Below are 24,192 nucleotides of genomic sequence, written 5' to 3'. Positions count from 1 at the left end.
AACAACTGAGCAAATGCAGGAAACTAGTGAAACAACTTGTCGCCACTGAAGTATCTGCACTAGCAGAATAGAAATGCACAGAACACAATTCCGAAAACAATTTATTCGACCCATCAAAATGAAACAATAATACAATCTCCAAAAGAACAACAGACTCGATCCCAGCTTCGGATCGTCACAAATATAAAACAACAAATAATAATAGAAAATACCTGACTCTTTAAGGGGAGGGATCACAGTAAAACAATTTTACAGTGTCAAGATTTTCGTCGACTATACCAAGTCCTTCTGCAAGAAATCACCAGCTAGAAGAGGCATCTGGCTGTGGCTGCCGGGGTGGCAGCTCTGTATACTTCCAAGTGGTGCATCGAACTGCCTTTGCCGGCAGTGTGCCGCCCTATAAAGCCCGTTTGGCAGATGTATCTGCAGGAACTATTTGCGATCACATGCCTGGCATATCAATTTAGTTCCTGCGCTAGCTGCGACCTCTGATGAAGTTGTCCTGCAGTCTCCGTGAATGGGTAGCAGTCCTTGGCAGCCATTGGTGGAGACCTGGTGTTGTGTTGTGTTGTGGCCGCCGGTAAATATTTGTGTTGACAACACTGATGATGTAGGTTTCCCTGGTGAATATACGCCCTGTGATGCAGGCATCCTGTGTTGATTGAACGTGAAGTGGGTTGCCGATGCAGTAGGTGCTATGATGTACGAAGTGGGCGGCCACAGCAACGGTGTTGTTCTGGACAATTTTTCACACCACAACAGAAGGATAGACAAATACAGTTTGATACCAGAGTGAGATGATTCAATGGTTGCTAAAGACGTGTTTTCCCTGCAATGAGAGCATGAGAAAGCATGCTCTGTTCTCTTCAGCTCAAGAATATAGACCTGCTAAAAAGTCATATGCAGTCAACAAATCATCTAAAGAGAAAGGCTACATGGTTGTCTGCTTGCAGTTGTATTATTAACTGGCACGAGCAAAAGTGGAAAGGTTGTTTAGAGAGTACAACATTTTATGGAACATAGCCAATGACAATGTGTTTAATATTGCAAGCAAATCCTTTCTGTTAGTAAATGAGAGAAGTGGCATGGTGTTTAGTACACTGGACTCGCATTTGGGAGCATGACTGTTCAAATCCACATCAGACTATTCAGATGTAAATTTTCTGTTCCTTCTGTAAATCTTTCCAGGTAAATGCCAAGATGGTCCCTTTGAAAGGGCATGGCTGATTTCCATCCCCATCCTTAACAAATCAATCTGAGCATGTGCTCTGTCTCTAACGACCTAGTTGTCAATGGGATGTTTGACCCTACTTTTCATTCTTTCCTTCTTGTATCAGTAACTTCTGATGACTAGGAAGTGTACTGCAAGATAGCCCAGCAACTGGGAGACGATTACTGGAGGTGCAACGGTGTTTTAAAATTTGTGGTAGATGAAATCTTTATTGATACTGCTGAATCTGATAGTAGTGACGATAATAGTGAATATGATCCAAAGAGGAATATAATGAGACTGATTCTGAGTGTCCTTATGTGTGCTTGCAATTCAGCATTGCATATGTTATTAAATGTTCAGAACTTTACTATCACAGTCTAAGTTTTACTACTGCGCTTTTTAATTTTGAATTGTCTATGAGAACTGATCCAGTATTGGTAGCAGTATGCGCCACCATTCAATATAAATCTATCAATTTTGATTTCATGATTCTTGTAAGCTTTTGTTTCATGCGTTTCAGTTTTTACTTTCCAGATGCGCAATATGCAACAGTTAACAGCTGGTGTGGTGGCCAGTAGATGACACTGTCCATGCCGCTTGGAGCATAAATTGATATGGTGGTGCAAGTGACATAAGCCCTGCTCCCGCTTCCCCTCCTCCCTCTCACCGCTTGGTAGCATATGTGTTGGGAGTCAGTGGATAGAGATGCTTCCTCCACTCCCTGCACTCTCACTCAATTTGTTATTCTCCTTGTGAACAGACTATAATCTAAAAATACTCTGGATTCTATTGTTTATGTATTTGTGACAGACAGTGTAGTTTAGCTAAAACTGTCAACATTACATTTAAATTCAGCTTCACATTAGCATTATTTTCTTGACAAACATTTTAGATTATGTATGACTGTCCTTCATGAAGATTGGTTGAACAGCATTATCCTATTGGTGGTACTATCCATGTTTCGCCCTCCAACCTTTGAATTAACTAGCCTTTTATGGGGAATGTGTAGTTTCAAATGGTTCAAATGGCTCTGAGCACTATGGGACTTAATTGCTGAGGTCATCAGTCCCCTAGAACTTAGAACTACTTAAACCTAACTAACCTAAGGACATCACACACATCCATGCCCAAGGCAGGATTCGAACCGGCGACCGTAGCGGTCGCGCGGTTCCAGACTATAGGGCCTAGAACCGCTTGGCCAAATGTGTAGTTTAATGCGGAATCTGAACAAAGTTGTGACTTGGCACTGTTTGCATATACAAAACACTGTTAGAGATAAAGTAAGTTGTAGGTAAAGGTGAAGTTCCGCATCAGATGCAGCATGAAGGGGCATGTGGTCACCCCACTCTCCCAGCCTTTACTGGGTTTCTTGACCTTGGAACCACTATTAATCAGTCCAGTAGCTCCTCATTTGGCCTCATAAGGCTGAGTGCTCGCCACTCCAGTCCTCCCACAAAGGAAAAATCCCTGGCAGTACTGGGAAGTAAACCCAGATTCCTTGCATGGCAGTCATCCGCACTGACCATTCAGGTGCTGAGGTGGACAAAGGAAGCTATAAGTGACAGAAAAAGTCTTACCTCTGACTGAGGGTTTAACGACAGACCTTTGGTTTTGTAGTCTGACACTTACTTGCATAGCTGTCAATCCATAAATCTTTCTTATTGATAGTTGATTCTTTTAAACTAATATGGATTAGAATAACAAAATGATTGACAGTTGGGCATGGAAGACAATGATTACCTAAGTTCATGCTTAAACAGCAAACAAAGTATGTGGCAGCAGCAGCTGCGGTATGCTGTTACAAACCTACCCCACAAGTCCTCCATGTAGTACTGAATTCACTTTACTGGATTGTTATAAGCTTATCACTTTCCTATTCCATGCACTGTGTTGTAAAAAATAAACATGCACCACAAAGAGGAATAAAGCACACAATGAAACAAATCACAGCCATTAATATTAATGCAGTCCCCAATTGATTTTGTTTAGTGGCACCTGGAGCAGCAGAGTGATATGACAACAGTGAACAGAAGGAAAGTTAAGAACGAGCTCATTGTCTGGTAGGTTTCTTTTGAATTATTATAATTGTGTATCAGAAAAATGATTCCTAAGGACACCATGTGTATTGAGTTTCTCTACGTTATATACTGAGCAGGGCTATTTCTAGATTTCTCTCTTTGATCCAAATAATAATGAAAGAACATTTAATGTGCATGTAATTCAAGTCTTACCAATTACCACAGCTTCATTCCATATCCTTTTCTTACTTCTCAGAGTTACTTTTACCGAGTGTCCAGGAATATAAGTTTTTCAGCCCTTAACCTTCGAGCAGGCACGCCTATGTATAAAGTACACCAACCAAAAATAACATTGTCATGTACTGTTCAATTGTTATTTTACAATTGTGGGCCCATACCTATTCCTTCATTATTGCTTCAGCTAACACAGTGATAAGTGTGATGTCATATGTCCAAGTGAGCAGTAGTAATATAAAATAAACAGTGAGCTATGTGAGGAAAAATGTATGATCTGTGCAAGAAAATCACCCAGATTCTGAGCTAGCAACACAATTCCACAATGAAGCAGTTATCTATGATGTAAATAGCAATCAAATAAGTGGAAGGTTGGAATCTGATGCAACAGCATTGTTTAGTGGGTCGAGTGGATCATTACTGTGGGGTATGCTTGTATGCAGCAACAGAATGATGTAATGAAAGTTTATTTTATTATTGTTTAATTAAAGAGTGATTTAAATCATCTAATGTAAATTAATTTTATCATTGTTTAGTTAAACTTAGATTAAATTATGATTATTTGCTCATACATGTTTACCTTGCTAACATAAAGACAACTATTCTTTAAATGTGTACAAAGTATGCCACATGCCTGCTCATATTACAAAAAACCGTGCACCCGCTTGAGGCTTAAATGGACTACATCCACTGCTTCATTGCTTCTTTGAAGTATCATACATTTACTGTAACGGTTAGGAGAGTCAAGTCATTCCACATCCTGATATTTTCCACAACCACACCTGACATCACATTCATTTATAAGGCCCCATTTGATCAAATTTGGCTTCACTAGTGCTTCGCTTGTTCCGACACAGTCCAAGCTTCTTCAAATTTCCTCTCACAAGATCTAACTGCTGTGTTTAGTGGGGTTTAAGTGTTTCAGGTCCACAGGACCTGCCAGATAAGATGTGGCATTCAGTGGAAGTATGCTTAAATTTTTCTTTATGCTCGTGACCATTTCTTTGGGAATTAGGGTCTATAAGACCAGCTGTTTTGTATAGGTTATTGAGCAGCATAGGTTTTATGCAACTGGTTATTAGTTCTGCTGCAGAGTATTGTGTGTGGTCGGTGGTTCTCAGCAACTTTGGTTTTGGTCTAGTCCCAGATTTGCTGTTGCAATAGCCAATTTTCTCAGTATGTTATTTATTGCTGCATGTTTGTGATATGGCTTCTGATGGTAGTCTCAGGATGAGCTTCATTCCACAGGGTTCATATTATGAAGTCACTGTGAAAGTTCTGCATTTGATTGTTAGTAGATCTATGTTGTTGCATTCGGTCCTGTTTGTCTGACTGTATCCTGTTTTGTGAAGATTGCACTGGTATACTTAGGGTGTGGAGTTTCTACAGCTAAGCACATTCTCTCTGTTCCTCATCTCATTTTTCCTTCATCCCAGTGCGTTTATTGAATGCACAATATGTCCCATTTTTGTGTGTGACTAAGTTCCAGCAGAGTTTGTTGTTTATTTTAGGTGATTCCCTTGATGTTTAGGCAAGCAGTGGTCAAATTTGGCTCTGACAAGTGACATTTCTCTATTTTGTTTTGCTCTGTACAGATGCATGAGATACACTTTGATGTTTTTGTGTTTCTAGCAAACTGTTAAGGTCTTGTCCCGACTAGATGGGATTATCCTTAAACTATCTTTGTAGTCATTCAGTGACTTAGAACATATTTTCTGCAAGACTTAAAAATACTGTAGAAACATCTCTTTATAAAACTGGAGATAAGCAAACCATGTATGAGGGTTGGAACTTAAATAGAGGCAACTTTTTATTCACAACCGATACAAAAGGGTTACGTGTTTGCACCTGTTACTGTCATTCAGAGTAGCCACCATCGTTGTGTAGAACCCGTTGCCAGTGATGTGGAAGGCATAGTATACTGTTAGCAGAGCCTGTTCTGTTGATGGTGAGAGTGGAGCGGTCTAAAGTTATGGTGATTCTTGTGCATGACTGTGATGGTGTTATCCTAACGCATTACATTCCTCCGTGGCAGACCATCAGTGCACAGTATTACTGTTCATTTTTGGAGCATCACCTGCAACCAACTTTGCAAAAGAAGCTGCAACACTTTCTGAACAACCCACCCATAATTTTGTGTGACAATGCACGGTTGCATACAGTGCAAGCTGTGGCTGCTCTGTTTGGTCGGTGGGACTGGGAAGTACTGTACCATCCACCATACTCCCTGGACATAAGTCCTTGTGACTTTGATTTGGTTCTGAAGATGAAGGAACCACTTCATGGCATTTGATTCAGAACTGTTCCAGAGAGTTGACGGGCAGTAGACCGTTCCATTCGCACCATCAACAGAACACGCTCTGCTAATGGTATACTGCGCGTTCCACATTGCTGGCAATGGGTTCTACACAATCTTGGTGACTACCTTGAAGGACAGTAACAGGTGCAAACATGTAACTCTTTTGTCTTGGTTGTGAATAAATAGTTGCCACTATTTAAGTTCCAACCCTCGTATAAATAAAGAGTTATGTTGTTTCTCCCAGTCTTTTCAAGTTTTTGAGAAAGTAATCTGTCATGAAATATGGTCTCATTTTCCTGAGCAGAAATTGTTAACTAACTGCCACTCAGTTTGGCTTTCATAAAGAATTCTCAGTGGAGGAAGCCATATGGGTGTCTCAAAAAGGAAGTCCTGACCGAACTCAACAGGAAAAGATTCAGTTGGCAGGTTGCCAAAACCTTTGATTGTGTGGATCTAAAATATTGTGGAATTCATAGAGTGGTTACACAAGGTTCAATACTGGGTCCATTCCTGTTCATGTCTTAATAAATAATCTTCAATTACTTTAAAGAATGATTCAAAAACTGTACCATATGCTAATGAAGCAGCTGTACTGATCTTGGCTGGAAATCAGTGTTAACAGACATAGATCAACAGCTGACAGTTTAATTCATATTAATCTCATAACTAATATTATGCAACTTCATGCAAGTAAAAGTGACCTGCTTATATCAGAAGTAGACATTAACTGTCACACATTGAATGAAACACCGTGTGTAAAATTTTTCTGGGTCACACTGGGTTACAAGTTCACTCCTATAAAATTTAATCAAGGAGCTGAGTTTGGCACATTGTAAATTTAAACCCAAGTGTGTTGACTTATTCTGCATGTTTTCACTTACTTTTGTTTTATGCAATTGTCTTCTGGGACAGTACATCTAAAGTTAGCATTCATTCAGCAAAATTGAACAGTAAGAATATTATATATAATAAAGAATTGCACATTTTGCAGAGGCCTTTTTAAGTACCCCCACCAACATAGTGGCACAGTGCTAACTACACTGTACTCAGATTTAGGAGGACAACCATCTTGTTGCCATTTAGATTTTCTGTGAATGGTACCTTAGAGAAGGGCACGGTGAATTTCCTTCTGAAATGGAGTTTGTATTTAGTCTCTAATGACCTCCTCATCAACAGGAAATTAAACACTAATCTTTCTTTTCTATTTATTGATCTTAGAATTTCAACACTCTGTTCCAAATACAGGTACTCCTAATGTTTTCTGTTGCCGATCATAAAAGCTGGGTTCAACTGAATTGTGATTTACAGAATCACAATTGTTGGGCAAACTTGGCCTCCTTGTGTAGGGTTTACAGTGCTGTTGGATACTCAATATCTCGCCTAATATAACTAAAATATTGTGAATTCCTACCAATGCAAAGAAGAATGATAACTATTTCTTTGAAGCTTATGATTATATACATGTCAATATTAAACTACCCATTGCAACCCTCACTTTAGGGCAAACAACATTTGTTGAACACAAATAAATTTTCTGTAACAACAGATTCCACTATCTACAAGTATTAGTCCATGAAACTGAACAATAATAGTTCTTGATATAAATTAATTTAAAATCTAGTCTTGTCTGACAGTGATATACAAGTAAGTTCAAACATTACTACTTCATTATGCATGCAGAAGGAAATTATTATATTAAGCAAGGTTTCACTTAAGCCTTATGGTAATGGAAACAAATATGCTCATCAGCCAAAGCACTATACAGCTAAAGTGTAAATCAGACCAGGTAAACAGGAGCAGTTGTCATTGTTCACTTGTAGAGGCAAAGTCAGATAATAGCATCTGAGACTGGGGAGCCTTATATTTACCTGCTATTGAAGTTCCCATGACATACCTACACTCATGATCATAAATTAAGGATAATGCAGATACATGGGGAAACAATGCTCTGGTGGGTGGCTGTGGTTGTCGCACGGTGTCACTGGCAGCAGTCCAAATAAGCAGAGGTGTGTTGGTGCATGACAGAGTACAGTGTGGCGAGTAAATGTGCAGACATTTTCAGAAGTGCTAATGGTGACTGTGTTTTGAAAATGGCTCAAAGAACACATATTAATGACATTATGAGGGGTAGAATACTAGGCAACTGGAGGTTGGTCAAAGACAGCAGGCCATAGCATGGGCTCCCCATGTGCCACAAAGTTTGATCTCAAGATTATGACAAAGATTCCAGCAGATAGGAAACATGTCCAGGTGCTACAGTATGGGACGTTGACATTGTACAGCTCCACAGGAAGACCGATATCTCACCATCAGTGCTCACAGACGGCCACGGAGTACTTCAGGTAGCCTTGCTCGGGACCTTACCGCAGCCACTGGAACAGTTGTCCCCAGACACACAGTTTACAGACGACTGAACAGACATGGTTTATTCACCTGGAGACCTGCAAGGTACATTCCACTGATCCCTGATTACAGGGGAGCCCGTAAAGCCTGGTGTCAGGAACACAGTACATGGTCAGTGGAACAGTGGTTCCAGGTTGTTATGTTCATGGATCAGTTCAGGAATAGTCTGAACAGTGATTCTCATCGGATTTTCATCTGGCGTGAACCAGGAACCAGTTATTAACCCCTTAATGTCCTTGAAAGGGACCTGTATGGAGGTCATGGTTTGATGGTGTGGGGTGGGATTATGATTGGTGCACGTACACCCCTGCATGTCTTTGACAGAGGAACTGTAATAGGTCAGGTGTATTGGGACATCAATTTGCACCAGTATGTCCACCCTTTCAGGGGTGCAGTGGGTCCCACCTTCCTCCTGATGGATGATAATGCACGGCCCCACCAAGCTGCCATCCTGGAGGAGTACCTTGAAATAGAAGATATCAAGCAAATGGAGTGGCCTTCCTGCTCTCCAGACCTAAACCCCATCCAGCACGTCTGGGATGCTCTCGATCGATCGCTGCATGCCTTCAAACCCCTAGGACACTTCAGAGCTCCGACAGGCACTGGTGCAAGAATGGGGGGCTATACCCCAGCAGCTGCTCGACCACCTGATCCATAGTATGCCAACCCATTGTGAGGTCTTTGTACGTGTACATTGTGATCATATCCCATATTGATGTCGGGGTAAATGCACAGGAAACAGTGGTGTTTTGTAGCACGTGTGTTTCAGGACGGTTTCCTCAACTTATCATCAATACTGTGGACTTAAAGATCTGTGTCGTGTGCGTTCCCTATGTGCCTATGCTATTAGCGCCAGTTGTGTGTAGTGTCATGTTGTGTGGCACCGCATTCTGCAATTATCCTTAATTTATGAGCATGAGTGTAGTATACCATCGGCTTTTCTGCCACAGATGATCACTGATTGAAAGTGGAAACATTTGAGAAACTTACACTTACGACATTTTTGAGCATGGACCATAGAAACCAGACATAGATTGTGCAGATGTTCTTCTGACATGCAGCTAGTGAGCATAATATCACCGAGGTAGTTTACACAACATGGAATTCCTGCAATAGTTTGTCTAAGAATTCTCTGGAATATGGTAAGAGTGCTAACCACACCAAAAAGCAACATGTTATATTGACAGAGAACAAATGGTATGATCAAGACTAAAACCTTCCTTAAGTCGTCAGCAAGAAGTAACTGCTAATATGCATTGGCTAAATCCATTATAGAAAAGAGTTTTCCTTTTGAAAGTTAAAAAAAAATTTCACCTGGTTGAGACAAGGTATAAGAATTAGTGTGTGCTTTTACATTATTGGTTTGCTTAATGTCACCACACAGTCAAATAGACTGTAGCTCTTCAGCGAGGGAGGGGTCTTACTTTCTTAAGGATTGTGTGTGTGGATCTCCTCATCTGGAGCTAAACAAATCTTACATCATACATTAAACTTTCCGCATATGACACCTCTTACACACACACACACACACACACACACACACACACACACACACACACACGCCTTACCCTTACATTCAGCTTACATTATCTACTCAGCCGATCAAAACCTGGGGTTCGAGATGCATGGCTACTTACAGGTCTGACTTATGATGATGCAAGAATTGCATTCTCACCCCTGTTATGTGTATTGGGTTAGAAAAATATTTGGATAATAAAGAAAATATATTAGACAATGGCAACACAGACACATTAACAATGACAATAACTTTTGAACCAATTAGATACCAATAATAACCTACCTACGGATTTGTAGTCAGCAAAAATGCCCATTGGTATTCTGGACTTCTAACATCACTTGCTTGAAGCTGCAGCATGAGACATTTTTGACATCTTCTTGAGCCTTTTTGAATGGCTGGCAGATCCTGTGACTGCTGCTGTGTAGAACTGGTTAAGTGCTTGACGATTTCTAATGCTGGTTTAGCTGTCAGTGCCAAAACTCAAGAAAAGTTGCATTCACGTGGCAACCGATTAAAAATGTATATTAGGCCATGAAACCAAACATTGGTTCTTGATAGAAGCAGTATTTCCTGACTGAAAACCATATGAGTCCAAGCACTACCACTTTGTTACATAAGCATATCAAAATTATAATACTAATTCAAATTCCATTTATGTCTTGCGGTCGGGAAACCACTCGTTGATCAACTGGAGCACCATACAATGCAAGTCAAAATTAGCCCAGGTAATCCTGTTGTAGAGGTGAAGCTGGATAATAGCAACTAAGAGCGAGTGTTGGTAGGTGTGTGCAGCACATGCTGTGATGCCAAGATTTCTGCTGATTAATGCCATCTGGCATACAATAAAACACAAAACAAATACAAAAGATATGAAAATATTATTCCCATATAAATAATGGACCTTCCTGGAGTACTTGATCTTTTTCATATCTTTCAGTTATTACTAAATTAGAAAAAACAACTGCTTCAACATACACTTGCTCATTTGTAGATGACTAGGAGACATAACATTTCACAGCTTTAATACATATTGAAATTTTCCCAATAAGTAATTCTGCCAAATACTGTATCCTTTCAAAATGAATAACACGGTTAAGCTACTACAAACAGCATAGTGAACGCATTATTGTGGCCAAGATAGATACGAAGCCCACACCTACCACAGTAGCTCTGCAGATGATGAAGAGGTTGATAAAATGTATGGTGAGATAAAAGAAATTATTCAGATATTGAAGTGAGATGAAAATTTAATAGTCATGGGTGATGGGAATTCAATAGTAGGAAAAGGAAGAGAAGGAAATGTAGTAGGTGAATATGGAATGGGGGTAAGGAATGAAAGAGGAAGCCGCCTGGTAGAATTCTGCACAGAGCATAACTTAATCATAGCTAACACTTGGTTCAAGAATCATGAAAGAAGGTTGTATACATGGAAGAAGCCTGGAGAAACTGGAAGGTTTCAGATATATTATATAATGGTAAGACAGAGATTTAGGAAACAGGTTTTAAACTGTAAGACATTTCCAGGAGCTGATGTGGACTCTGACCACAATCTATTGGTTATGAACTGTAGGTTTAAACTGAAGAAACTGCAAAAAGCTAGGAATTTATGAGATGAGACTTGGATAAACTGACATAACCAGAAGTTGTAGAGAGTTTCAGGGAGAGCATTAGGGAATGATTGACAAGAATGGGGGAAAGAAATACAGTAGAAGAAGAATGGGTAGCTTTGAGAGATGAAATAGTGAAGGCAGCAGAGGGTCAAGTAAGTAAAAAGATGAGGGCTAATAGAAATCCTTGGGTAAAAGAAGAGATATTGAATTTAATTGATGAAAGGAGAAAATATAAAAATGCAGTAAATGAAGTAGGCAAAAAGGAATACAAACATCTCAAAAATGAGATTGACAGGAAGTGCAAAATAGCTAAGCAGGGATGGCTAGAGGACAAATGTAAGGATTTAGAGGCTTATCTCACTAGGGGTAAGATAGATACAGGCTACAGGAAAATGAAAGAGACCTTTGGAGAAAAGAGAACCACTTGCATGAATATCAATAGCTCAGATGGAAACCCGGCTCTAAGCAAAGAAGGGAAAGCAGGAAAGTGGAAGGAATATATAGAGGGTCTATACAAGGGCGAGGTTCTTGAAGACAATATTATGGAAATGGAAGAGGATGTAGATGAAGATGAAATGGGAGATATGATACTGCATGAAGAGTTTGACAGAGCACTGAAAGACCAAAGTCAAAACATGGCCCCGGGAGTAGACAACATTCCATTAGAACTACTGATAGCCTTGGGAGAGGCAGCCATGACAAAACTCTACCATCTGGTGAGCAAGATGTATGAGACAGGCAAAATACCCTCAGACTTCAAGAAGAATATAATAATTCCAATCCCAAAGACAGCATGTGTTGACAGATGTGAAAATTACTGAACTGTCAGTTTAATGAGCCACGGCTGCAAAATACTAACACGAATTCTTTACAGACGAATGGAAAAACTAGTAGAAGCTGACCTCGGTGAAGATCAGTTTGGATTCTGTAGAAATGTTGGAACACATGAGGCAATACTGACCCTATGACTTTTTATAGAAAATAGATTAAGGAAAGACAAACCTATGTTTCTACCATTTGTTGACTTAGAGAAAGCTTTTGACATTGTTGACTGGAATAATCTCTTTCAAATTCTGAAGGTGGCAGGGGTAAAATACAGGGAGCGAAAGGCTATTTACAATTTGTACAGAAACCAGATGGCAGTTATAAGAGTCGAGGAGCATGAAAGGGAAGCCGTGGTTGGGAAGGGAGTGAGACAGGGTTGTAGCCTATCCCCAATGTTATTCAATCTGTATATTGAGCAAGCAGTAAAGGAAACAAAAGAAATATTCGGAGTAGGAATTAAAATCCATGGAGAAGAAATAAAAACTTTGAGGTTCGCCGATAACATTATAATTCTGTCAGAGAAAGCAAAGAACCTGGAAGAGCAGCTGAACGGAATGGACAGTGTCTTGAAAGGAGGATATAAGATGAAGATCAACAAAAGCAAAACAAGGATGATGGAATGTAGCCAAATTAAGTCGGGTGATGCTGAGGGAATTAGATTAGGAAATGAGACGCTTAAAGTAGTAAATGAGTTTTGTTATTTGGAGAGTAAAATAACTGATGATGGTCAAAGTAGAGAGGATATAAAATGTAGACTGGAAAATGGTGAGGAAAGCATTTCTGAAGAAGAGAAATTTGTTGACATCGAGTATAGATTTAAGTGTAATGAAGTTGTTTCTGAAAGTATTTGTATGGAGTGTAGCCATGTATGGAAGTGAAACGTGGACGATAAATAGTTTAGACAAGAAAAGAATAGAAGTTTTCGAAAGGAGGTATTGAATAGAATTGGGGAGGAGAGAAATTTGTGGCACAACTTGACTAGAAGAAGGGATCGATTGGTAGGTGATATTCTGAGGCATCAAGGGATCACCAATTTAGTTTGGACGTCAGGGTGGGGGGTAAAAATCAAGAGGGAGACCAAGAGATGAATAAACTAAGCAGATTCAGAAAGATGTAGGTTGCAGTAGGTACTGGGAGATGAAGCAGCTTGCGCAAGATAGAGTAGCATGGAGAGCTGCATCAAACCAGTCTCTGGACTGAAGACCACAACAACAACAACAACAACAACAACAACCACCGAGGAAATAGCAACTTTTTAAAAGTAGTATATTTCATGCTAATTCACTAGGTTAAGTTATCTAGCATAAGCACAAATGATCTGAAGTGTTGTGGTGATAGTTTAATGTTAGTAGTTATACAGCTTACAGTGGTAAGAGTTGCTTTTATGTTGTTAAATGCATATCTTGACTCATTCTACATTTCTGAAGGTTCGCCCTCTTGGTGATGGAATGCATGGCACACTTGCCCTCTCTTCTCACAATGTATCAAAATATTTAGACTCTCTAACGTAAATTTTACTTAACTGTAATATCTTTATTAGATAGATCTTGAGTTTGCCAGTGTATGGACAGCAGAGAGTGGTGTGTGTAAAGTTACATAAATGCTCTGTTTAAAGTATTAGATAAAATCACAGCTGAATAGTATAGATGGAGGGGCAATGGCCTTTTTCAGAGTGGCTGTTTTTCTCCTAATATACGTAGGTAATGTAATCTGAATCATTTACAACAATTATCAGTAGAAGTAGATTAGGACTATTCATAATTTGTTGTTAGCTTACTTTAGAAAAATAGCCAGCAATGGTCATTTATGTCAGTTAATGTATAACTCCTTCATGATGTAATTTACCAAACATAATGTGTAAAGTAATGACAAATGGATGAAATATTCTGTTCTCTTGTCTCCTCTCATTTGCTTGTAGCAGTTTTCCACTGGTATGGGACCAATCAGTTTACTTTCTCTTTCTTATTTCTCTGTCGTGATCTATGTCATTCTTGTTTCATTTGCAAGCTAATGGATAATTATTAATCAATTGTTCCTTTTAATTTGTTTTTCAAGTTCGTTTTTTATCTTGCATTTTAATTAACTTCCATCGTTTACTTTTATTCCTTTGTAGCTGCTCCTCTTGATTTGTACACTGAAAGCCAAAGAAACTGGTATACCTGCCTAATACTGTGTAGGGTCCCCACGAGCACGCAGAAGTGCCGCAACATGACGTGGCATGGACTCAACTAATGTCTGAAGCAGTGCTGGAGGGAATTGACACCACAAATTCTGTAGGGCTGTCCATAAATCTGTAAGAGTACAAAGGGGTGTTGGTCTCTTCTGAACAGCACGTTGCAAGGCATCCCAGATATGCTCAATAATGTTCATGTCTGGGGAGATTGATGACCAGTAGATGTATTTAAACTCAGAGGAGTGTTCCTGGAGCCACTCTGTACCAATTCGAGACATGTGGAGTGTCTCATTGTCCTGCTGGGATTGCCTAAGTCCGTTGGAATGCATGATGGACCTGAATGGATGCAGGTGATCAGATAGGATGCTTACATACGTGTCACCTGTCAGAGTCATATCTAGACGTATCAGGGGTGTTGTGCAGTCATCAAGGGTACACAAGTGGGCCTTCAGCTCTAAAAGCCCATATTGGTGATGTTTCGTTGAATGATTTGGGCACTGACACTTGGTGATGGCCCAGCATTGAAATCTGCAGCAATTTGCAGAAGAGTTGCACTTCTGTCATGTTCAAGAATGCTCATCAGTTGTTGTTGGTTACATTCTTGCAGGATCTTTTTCCAGCCGCAGCAGTGTCAGAGATTTAATGTTTTACTGGATTCCTGATATTCATGGTACACTCATGAAATGGTCGTATGGGAAAATCCCCACTTCATCGCTATCTCGGAAATGCTGTGTCTCATCGCTTGTGTGCCGACTGTAACACCATGTTCAAACTCACTTAAATCTTGATAACCTGCCATTGCAGCAGCAGTAACCAGTCTCACAAATGTGCCAGACACTTGCTGTCTTATATAGGCATTGCCGACCATAGCACCTTATTCTGCCTGTTTACATGTCTCTGTATTTAAATATGTGTGCCTATACCAGTTTCTTTGGTGCTTCAGTGTATTTGCATCTACATATTATTATTGTCTCTCCTTTTTTAGCGTCTGACAGACAACATGTATTCTAGATGTGATACATGCTTGTTCACATTAGATATGTTTAATTGTCATAATGATTGTGAAAATATGATGTTATTTTCTCCTTTGTACCCCCCTGAATGGCTTTAAATGATGTAGAATTATCCATTGGTTATCCCTATTCTGATTATATTTTCAGTTCAAATCATGGACTAAAGTGTTTTATAAATTTTTAATTGCAATTCTTGACAGTTTTCTTACTAGTTTGCAATATAGGTTCAACAGCCCCCAATTATGTCATGACCATTTTGTTTTTGGTTTTCTTAATTGGATTACGCATATAATTACTAAAAATTATAATGCTAAACTGAAAAAAATCTTTTTTTATAATAGTCAAGCAATTGGCCAATGGGAAAAGTTGTAGGAGGATCTGGTGCACTTAATTATGCCATGTATATTCGTGGGCATAAGAAGGATTATGATTATTGGGGAGACAGAGGTAATGATGGATGGCATTACAATGATGTGCTGCCATATTTTAGAAGAGCTGAAGAGCAACGTGGGATAAACATAAAAGATTGTAAGTCAGAAAATTAAATTTCTTCCATATCTCACATTTAATGTGTAAAATAATTAATAATTATATTTGCAATCATAATTTATCATAAAAATGATTTGTTCAGAAGCAGTGTAATGATTTGAGGGGCTATAAGGAAGTTCTCATGGAAGAAAATAAGCTAGTCAGTGTGACTGAAACATCCTGTCCTTCCCACTACCAGAAATTAAAGCTCCCATTGACTACATAAACCTATAGATGGAGTACTGCTGCTATTGTGAAGGATAGACCAACATTTTTTTGAGTGATTAAAGGAAATCAAGCAAAAATAATTTTTTTTATTGATGAATTCATCCATTCATTGTGTTCTAAAGGTCTCATCAGGAAGGAGGACATTAAGGCATGTGGAATAAGTTGAGGTATGCATTAACAAAACAGAAGCAACTCAGGAACATAACTGTACATTGTATTTACAACTGACTGTTGCTGTACTGCTTAATGCTAAACATACTCTTGCTGCTACTCTGAAACGAACTGCTGATCCCTCAGATATTAAATAACTACCGTTTATCTTCTGCCGGTAACTTAGTATTTGTTCAGTATGGAAATTTCTGGAACAATGTAAATAACTTGGGAGCGACTTACACACACACACACACACACACACACACACACACACACACACACACACACACACACACACACACACAGAGAGAGAGAGAGAGAGAGAGAGAGAGAGAGAGAGAGAGAGAGAGAGAGAGTTACTAGTAGGAATATAAAAGGTAAATGGTAGCTAATTAATATAACTGAGGAATCAGCAGTTCTTTTCAGTATTTTAGCTAATGGTGTGTTGTGTATTTTAACTTGGTATTTACTGTATTACATTGGTATTTTTCAAATAAAATGGTTAGTTACACCTTCACTACCAATATCTGACTGGAGCATGCAACTACTCGTCATGCAGACTTACAATGAATTGGCTATGTAGCTAATAGGTATTTTCAGTCCTTGAGTCTAGATACTCAGATAATATGCAGACAGAGTGGCTACTGCGCTGTATTCTTTATTTTCCTTTGGACTGGCAGGAACACCAAGTTTCTTACTTCATGTTGGAAGAGAGCTAGTTGTGTTGTGACCAGGCAAAATTACTTTCATCGGGCCACAACTGTGGGTTCTTTTATTGCTCTGGGAGAAGGCTCATCAAACTAAAACATTGAAATATTAGTTCCTTTTTTTCACATATATGAATAAAAGATATACTTAACTTTGCCACAGTTTTTTGCAACAAGATTGCTTGATAATTTAAAACTGTCATTGGTTATGAAAGCATCACTTGATGCACTAAGTAACAAACTGTTCCTGTGAGGTACCATGGTCAACATTTACAACAGTGTAAGTTCATCTGAAAATATAAAAGTCACTGCCCTATGCAATGATGTTGTCTGCTGTTGCTGAGGTGTCAAACTGGGGTTGAATTCTTGCATGTTCGACACTATGTTGACCTCAGTGTGAGGGTACTGCTATGCTGAGAGGGAGATAGGGTCTTCAGGAGCACCTCCCATGTGGTGTTATGGATTGCAGTGAGACCTCCCTAACATCTGTGGTATAGATATGTGTTGCTGACTTTGGTGTGGCACTGTGATCTCTGAATGATACAGCACCACAAGTTGAATGCTGTTGCACCAAAGTATGTAAGTTCAAATGTGTGTGAAATCTTATGGGACTTAACTGCTAAGGCCATCAGTCCCTAAGCTTACACACTACCTAAATTATCCTAAGGACACACACACACACCCATGCCTGAGGGAGGACTCGAACCTCCTTCAGGACCAGCCGCACAGCCCATGACTGCAGCGCCTTAGACCGCTCGGCTAATCCCGCGCGGCAAAGTATGTAAGTCCACCCAGTCCATAGCAAGGAGGCAAAGTTAAGACAAAAATTATTTTTGTCTCCTGTTATGATATTGTAGATTACATTTCCACTGAAACTGATTTTTATTGTCAGCAATAAAAACCATTCAGAAATAAATGTGCGGGGAGTCAATGTAAAATTTTAAGAACCTTGATGAGGCTTGTCAAAGGTGAACACTTCTTTCCTTTACACAATATTCTTATTGATGTATTATCCTGAATAAATACTTCATTTGTGTCAGTTGCATTGCCACAGAAAATAATTCTGTAAGACATCAGGAAGTGTAAATATGTAAAATAACCCAACATGATTGCCTTTTCATCGAGAGGCACTTCTTCAAGCTAAACGTGCTGCACTGAGCTTCTTGATTAATTTATCTATGTGTTAACTCTGGTTTAACTTCTTATTGATCTGAATTGCAAGATATTTTACAGACAGTTTGTCATTTACTGTATGACCATTAATACCTGCTTCTGGTCCTATAGTTTGAATAAAATATCTTTGCATTTAACATATGGCAGTACCAGGGGGAAATGTTGTCAATGTGCAGTCAGCCATGCTTGATCAGGCTCTACAAAACAGGCAAGTGGCACTCAAGAAAGAGCTGTGATTTGCTGGCAATGGCTCCTAACAGTTGACGTGCAGAAACATTAGTCACAAAGTTATTAAAACTAAGTCATTTTTACTTCTCTGAAATAGTCTTTGCGAGCTTAAGACTTATTTATATGCTGTCAACCAGAAGTAGGTCTATTCATCTATAATCAGGATTGACTCTGGGAACACTAAGTTTGAAACCTGACTCATATCATCAGCAAACATAACAATTTTTGAACTGTCCTTTAACATCATGACTATGATATTTAGAATTAAGAATGAAGAATAAAGTGCTTTACCCCAATGAAACATCTTTCAGTGTACATCAAATTTGATACTTTTTATAACTTGCAATCTGCAAACAGGTTGCACTCACATTTGACGAGATGTGTTTGTTGCTGTCAAATTATTATTTGCAATGTTTCCATGTGGTTGATATTATTTGCAATGTTTCCATGTGGTTGATCGTGCCTTTAGTTCCATCAATGCCACAAGCAACTGGATCAGTCATACCATTTGCAGGTGATGGATTTTCAGGGACTGAGTCAACATTGTGATTTCACCTGCGCAAACCATTCTTGGAAACCTCATATACAGATTATTGATTTGTGACATGATGGTCCAATTGGCGCCCAACCTGGAAGTACATATTGCAGCTCTCAAGCTGGTCATTACTTCCTTGGACGATATTTTGAAAATTGTGCATTCTTTCAAGATCATGCAAATGAAAGCCTTATGGTTCATACCCAGATGACAGTGGTTCAGCCGCCACCAAGGGATTGAAATTCACCTAAGTTCTTTTTCTGATGGCAGTCACTTTGGATATGCCAGTAGCCTCTGAGCAGCCAGTCACATGGTGCCAGTGTAAGCAGTGGGGTCTTCCATCTTGTCCTGACTCTTTCACATTACACAAGTATGCAGACTATCCAGATTGCTGGGCACACTGCATCCTTTGTGGAAAGGATCGTCATCTCCTTACTGTCTGCCATCAACCATTGGGACAGTCAAGCCCCAGTAAAAACTTGTGTCAAGGGTCAGTGCATAAATTTCAGGCCATTGTTACCCTGGGCAATCCTCTCACCATCAAACTATTTATTAATCTCACAATTCCACATCAGAGCATTCGTTTCCAAGTAGACACGAGAGTTGCATATGATGACTGGCCTTTTCCCTCAGAGGTCAGTTTACAATGACAGCAGTGTGCAAGGAGGTTACATGGTTGATAAGGAATTTGTTACCTACCAATAGCCACTTGGCTGTAACCCTTACAGCCTGGGTGCTGAACTTGATGACCTTTGTGCCATTCTCACGTCTCTGTTCAAACCGGACTTTAGGTGCGCCACTAATTTCAAAACGCATATTTCTCTCTGCCCGTATGCCTGTATGCAGTGGCACACCTGCTTCTGCTGTCCCTATGGATGGCAATTAAGCTCGAACTCAGTCACCTTCATGGAGCCAGGGTAATTGTACTTGTCAGAACTAGTGCTTGGGCCAGACCCCTGGTGGTGATCAAGAAACCATATGGCTCCCTTTGGCTCTGTGAAGATTTTGGGTCAACAGTCAGTGCCCAGGTACATGTGGAAACCTTCCCCATACCACGTCTGGAGGAACTCCTCACTTAGCTTATCGGCAGTAAATATTTTTCCAAGGTAGAGCTTGCCAATACTTATTTACGGATTCCACTAGATAAGGAAACACAATTCATTATGGTCGTCAGGATCCACTTTAGCTTGTAGAAATACAAATGTCTGTCCTGTGGGATCCAGCAATCACCCAGGGATACCTGGAACAGTTAACCATGTCCATTCCTGCTGATACCAATTGTCTATACGACTTAACAGTTACGGATGCTATACACCAAGACAACCTACATAACATGTAAATGCTCTTTACTATGTTGCATGCTGCTCAAGTGCCACCTACAAAAATGCCAGTTTTTTCAAGAGGAGGTGGAATACTTTGGACACTTGATAAACAAAGATGAGATTCGACCCACTGACTGCAACATTTCAGATGTTTACTCTCTCCCATGTCCCCAAAACCTACTGGAGCAGCAGGCTTTTTTGGCTATAGTGAATTATTATTCTAAGTTCCTCCCATGTGCAGTTCGATTTATGCACACACTCAACCAGTTGCTGAAGAAGGGAGTTCTCTTCTGGTAGTGGGCTGCCTGTGAGCATGCTTTCACCCAGATGAAGCACATATTACACTCAGTGCTCTGCCTTATGCCCTTTCTGCCTTCACATCCCCTTGTTTTGGCTGCTAACACTGGCCTCTGTGGTATTGGTGCAGTACTGGAACAGTGTAATGATGATGGTACTGAACAATCCATCACCTGTGCGTTGAAGACACTGACAGCTGCTCAAAGAAACTTCTCACAGATTGAGGACTAAGTTTTCCATAATTACTGATCTCAAACTGTTGGTAGTGCTGTTTGAGACAAACTCTCAGTTTCCAGAGCTTACAGCTCAAAGGTTCCAGCATTGGACTCTTTTCCTTAGTTCTTACAATTAGACCATTAAGTACAAGCCTACCATGCAACATGCAAACACAGATGTGCTCTCTTGCCTATGCTCCGGACCAGCATTTGACCAACAGGAGATCTGCTGTTTCCATATTGATATAGAACGACAATGCATGTTGGATGGGTTTCCTGTCACTGCTACTCACATTGCCGCAGACATGTGCCATGATCCTATCTTCTGGCATGTCACACACTGTGTGCTACATGGGTGGCCCACTTATTTTTCCAAATCAGCTGATCAGAACTCCAGGCCTGGGTTTGCCTTCCTCATTATTGGTCTGTTATCTCCAATGTTCTCCTGCTGGATGTGGAGATGGATAACCACCCTGTTGTCATCCTCACTACCTTACACCCTCATATCTTGGAACTCTTACAGTGTGGGATTAAGATGTGTGATGTTTGAAAGCCCTTGTCAGGTGGCATGCCTACCAGCCAGGTCTGAGCAAAGATGTGGAGGCCATGGTGTGCAGCTGTTCTCCAAGTGCACATCAGGCTGCTGCTCCTAGTCTTTCGCCCCTGGCTCACTCTCCACTCCCCTGGGACCGCATTTGTCTGGGCTTTGGTGTCCCTTTCTGGGCTCTGTATGGCTCATTGTCATGGATGCTTATTCCAGCTAACCCTATATGGTTAACATGGTGTTCACCAGTAAAACCATCACACTCAATACACTTACCCAGATTCTCACCATTGAAGGGTTTCCCTGCACCCTTGTGCCCAACAACAGGTCCCAATTCACCGTGATGAGCTTTGAACAGTTCTGCAATGCCAATGGCATTAAACAACTTTTTAGCCCACATTTTCACCCAGCCTCCAATAGCTAAGCGGAGCAGATGGTGCGTATGTTTAAACAGCAAATATTGAAAGCAGTGGGCATATCTACCGTCACAGTGGCAGTCTCAATGTTTCTGAGCAACTACAGGATCACACCTCTGCATGATTGCAGCCTGGTGGAGCTCCTCCACGGGCAACAGGCACGTACTTACTCTCTTCCACTTCATGGCACCACATCCTTTAGAACCCTGGATGTGACACACTGGATGATACCCCCCAGGCTCAGCAGTCTGGGCGTGTTCCTGTGGACCAAAACCTTCGTGGATGGTGGCTACCCATATACAGTGCCTATTTCAGTCGATACTCCTTGGGGTTTGGAGCATCGGTTCACCAGTCAACTTCGTCCCCACTTACTGTTTGCACCACCTCAGTGGGCCACTCAGAGTTGGAATGCCCACCCTCATAACCCCTCAACCACACGGGTACCGTCTGTGCTCCAGAGCACCGTCAGCAGTTCCCGTGGATGTGGGTTTGGAGGATGCAAACTCACCACAGCATCCATCCCCTCAACAGTTGTCTCCCACACTGGTGTTCCCTTGTGCATTTCGGGCAGCCCATGTTCCTTCTCCCAGCCAGCAGGCTCCTCTGCCAGGACACTAACTGTGCCACCACTTCACCTTCTGAAACATGGTCATGGGAACTCCAGGCCCTATGTCCCATGCTGGGGGGATATGGTATCTCCACCTGATGAGTTCAAAAGCCTACCAGAATGCACGGATCTAGATGACAACTGCTAGGCAGCACTCCTAATATTTGCAAATGCTGATTTCACCATCTCAGCACTAGGTGCAGGTCACACCCCATGTGCCGACCTATCGGTGCCCGCAGCCATACTATAAAGCTAGCAGCACAGAGCCCCACACTTTAGTTGTGTTTCGAATACTTTCTCATATTGTTCCTTGTACCCATTGTTCCTTGGTTCCAGATATTGCTATGTCTAGAATCTCAGTTTTGGTTTGCTCTCCAGACTTGACTAATTATCTATGCCCTCAGCTGGACATCCAACGTCTCCCGGTTGGGTCAATTTCTGGGTACTATAAACGACTACACACATATTGCTGCTCACCCATTCTGCAGTTATTGGCTTCGCCAATATTTAAAAATACCATTGCCTACCTCAGCAGCCACATTAGTTACCACTATCTCTCCTACAATGGTGGCTATTAAAGTTGACACCAGAAAGGATAGCAAATGACAAAATTTTTATCTTGTGCATATGTAATACAGTAGAAAGAACACAGTCAATTTTTGACAAAATAATTTAACTGGATAGATAAAGAATCTACCCACCAAGTGGTGGCAGAACACACACATAAAAGAAGATTATAAAAAGCTTTTCGAGCCAGTGGCTCATCTTTTAGACAGAAGGGTTGAAGGGGAAGGAAAAGGGGTGAAGGAAAAGGACTGGAGAGGTCTAGAAAAATGGGTAGATTTTGGGAGAGTCACCCAGAACTGCAGGTCAGGGGAGACTTACCGGACAGGATGAGAAGGAAAGACTAATTGTTGCAGACTGCATCGGATGGAAATCTCTATTTTTTATCTATCCAATTAAATTACAGTAGAAAGAAGGTAATTTTGGAGTACATAGGATGTGAAATTTAGTACAAAGAGCTGCCACATCTGACAATATCAGTAGATCTAATCCAGCTAGGCACAGAGCAAACTGAGCTTGGATGACATACCATACTACTTTTACTCTATGCCAGAATTCATAAATCATTGTGAGTGACTAGTGGTGATGTGGTGACCGGAAGCTTTCAATGAGTGAATGTGCTGACCAGGGCAACATCAAACCCCCTCTGTATCAAGGTGTGGAAGGACTACACTGGCAGCATGCAGTTTTACATTATGTTGTTGACAATAACGTCATGTACTCTTCAAAGATATGGCACAGCCTTGCAGTTTGACATGTCAGAAATGTAACAGCTGCTGTCCAAATGACCATTATACAAACCAGAGGTGCTTGGTTTGTGTACCAAATGACACCCCATAACATTGTGCCATTGCTGGACCTGTATGAGGATGACAAATGCAATCTGGCACCTTTGTTCTTCTTGACTCCTTCACTTTTGGATCTGTCTTTCATGATGTGTACGCAGAACTGAGACTCAGCTGAAAGGCAGCATGTGCCATTCTTCTGTCCAGTGTTGGCATTGAACGCATCACTGTTATTTAGAATTGGATGCTTAGGAGTTATTAGATCTTAATATAATTGTTGTCTCAATATACCATTCTCCAAATGGCAAGTTCGAAAATTTTCTCATCCAAATGGAATTTTGCCTATGCTACTTACCATGCTTGAAATCAAAAATTGCATTGTATGGGTATTTCAATGTTCACTTTGGTACAGAGAATACTAACGAGACAGGATTTATGAACATAGTAGCCAGTTACAGACTGTTGGTAGCAAACCATTTATCAGTCAGAAATGATGCCTGTCTTGACACTGTGATCACAAATTTAAATTTTTGTTATTATCCAACGACTGTATTTGACCCAGTGATCTATGACCACATAGCAT

General features: G+C 40.5%; 1 protein-coding gene across 4 annotated transcripts in view; it reads left to right on the top strand.

The window, feature by feature from the left end:
- The window catches only part of LOC126234494 (glucose dehydrogenase [FAD, quinone]-like), a 209,024-nt gene that overhangs the window by 62,483 nt on the left and 122,349 nt on the right, over positions 1-24,192 (top strand). For 2 of the 4 annotated variants that reach the window (XM_049943186.1, XM_049943185.1), the window contains one exon: positions 15,649-15,835. The exons of 1 other annotated variant lie outside the window; for it this stretch is intronic. In XM_049943186.1, coding sequence (XP_049799143.1) covers positions 15,649-15,835 — 187 coding nt within the window. Of the gene's footprint in view, positions 1-3,202; positions 3,274-15,648; positions 15,836-24,192 lie in introns of all 4 variants that reach the window. One more of the 4 variants, XM_049943187.1, reaches the window with a different exon arrangement.

The sequence above is a fragment of the Schistocerca nitens genome, chromosome 2, assembly GCF_023898315.1.
Source record: "Schistocerca nitens isolate TAMUIC-IGC-003100 chromosome 2, iqSchNite1.1, whole genome shotgun sequence".
NCBI lineage: Eukaryota > Metazoa > Arthropoda > Insecta > Orthoptera > Acrididae > Schistocerca > Schistocerca nitens.
This window is presented reverse-complemented; position numbering and strand designations above follow the sequence as displayed.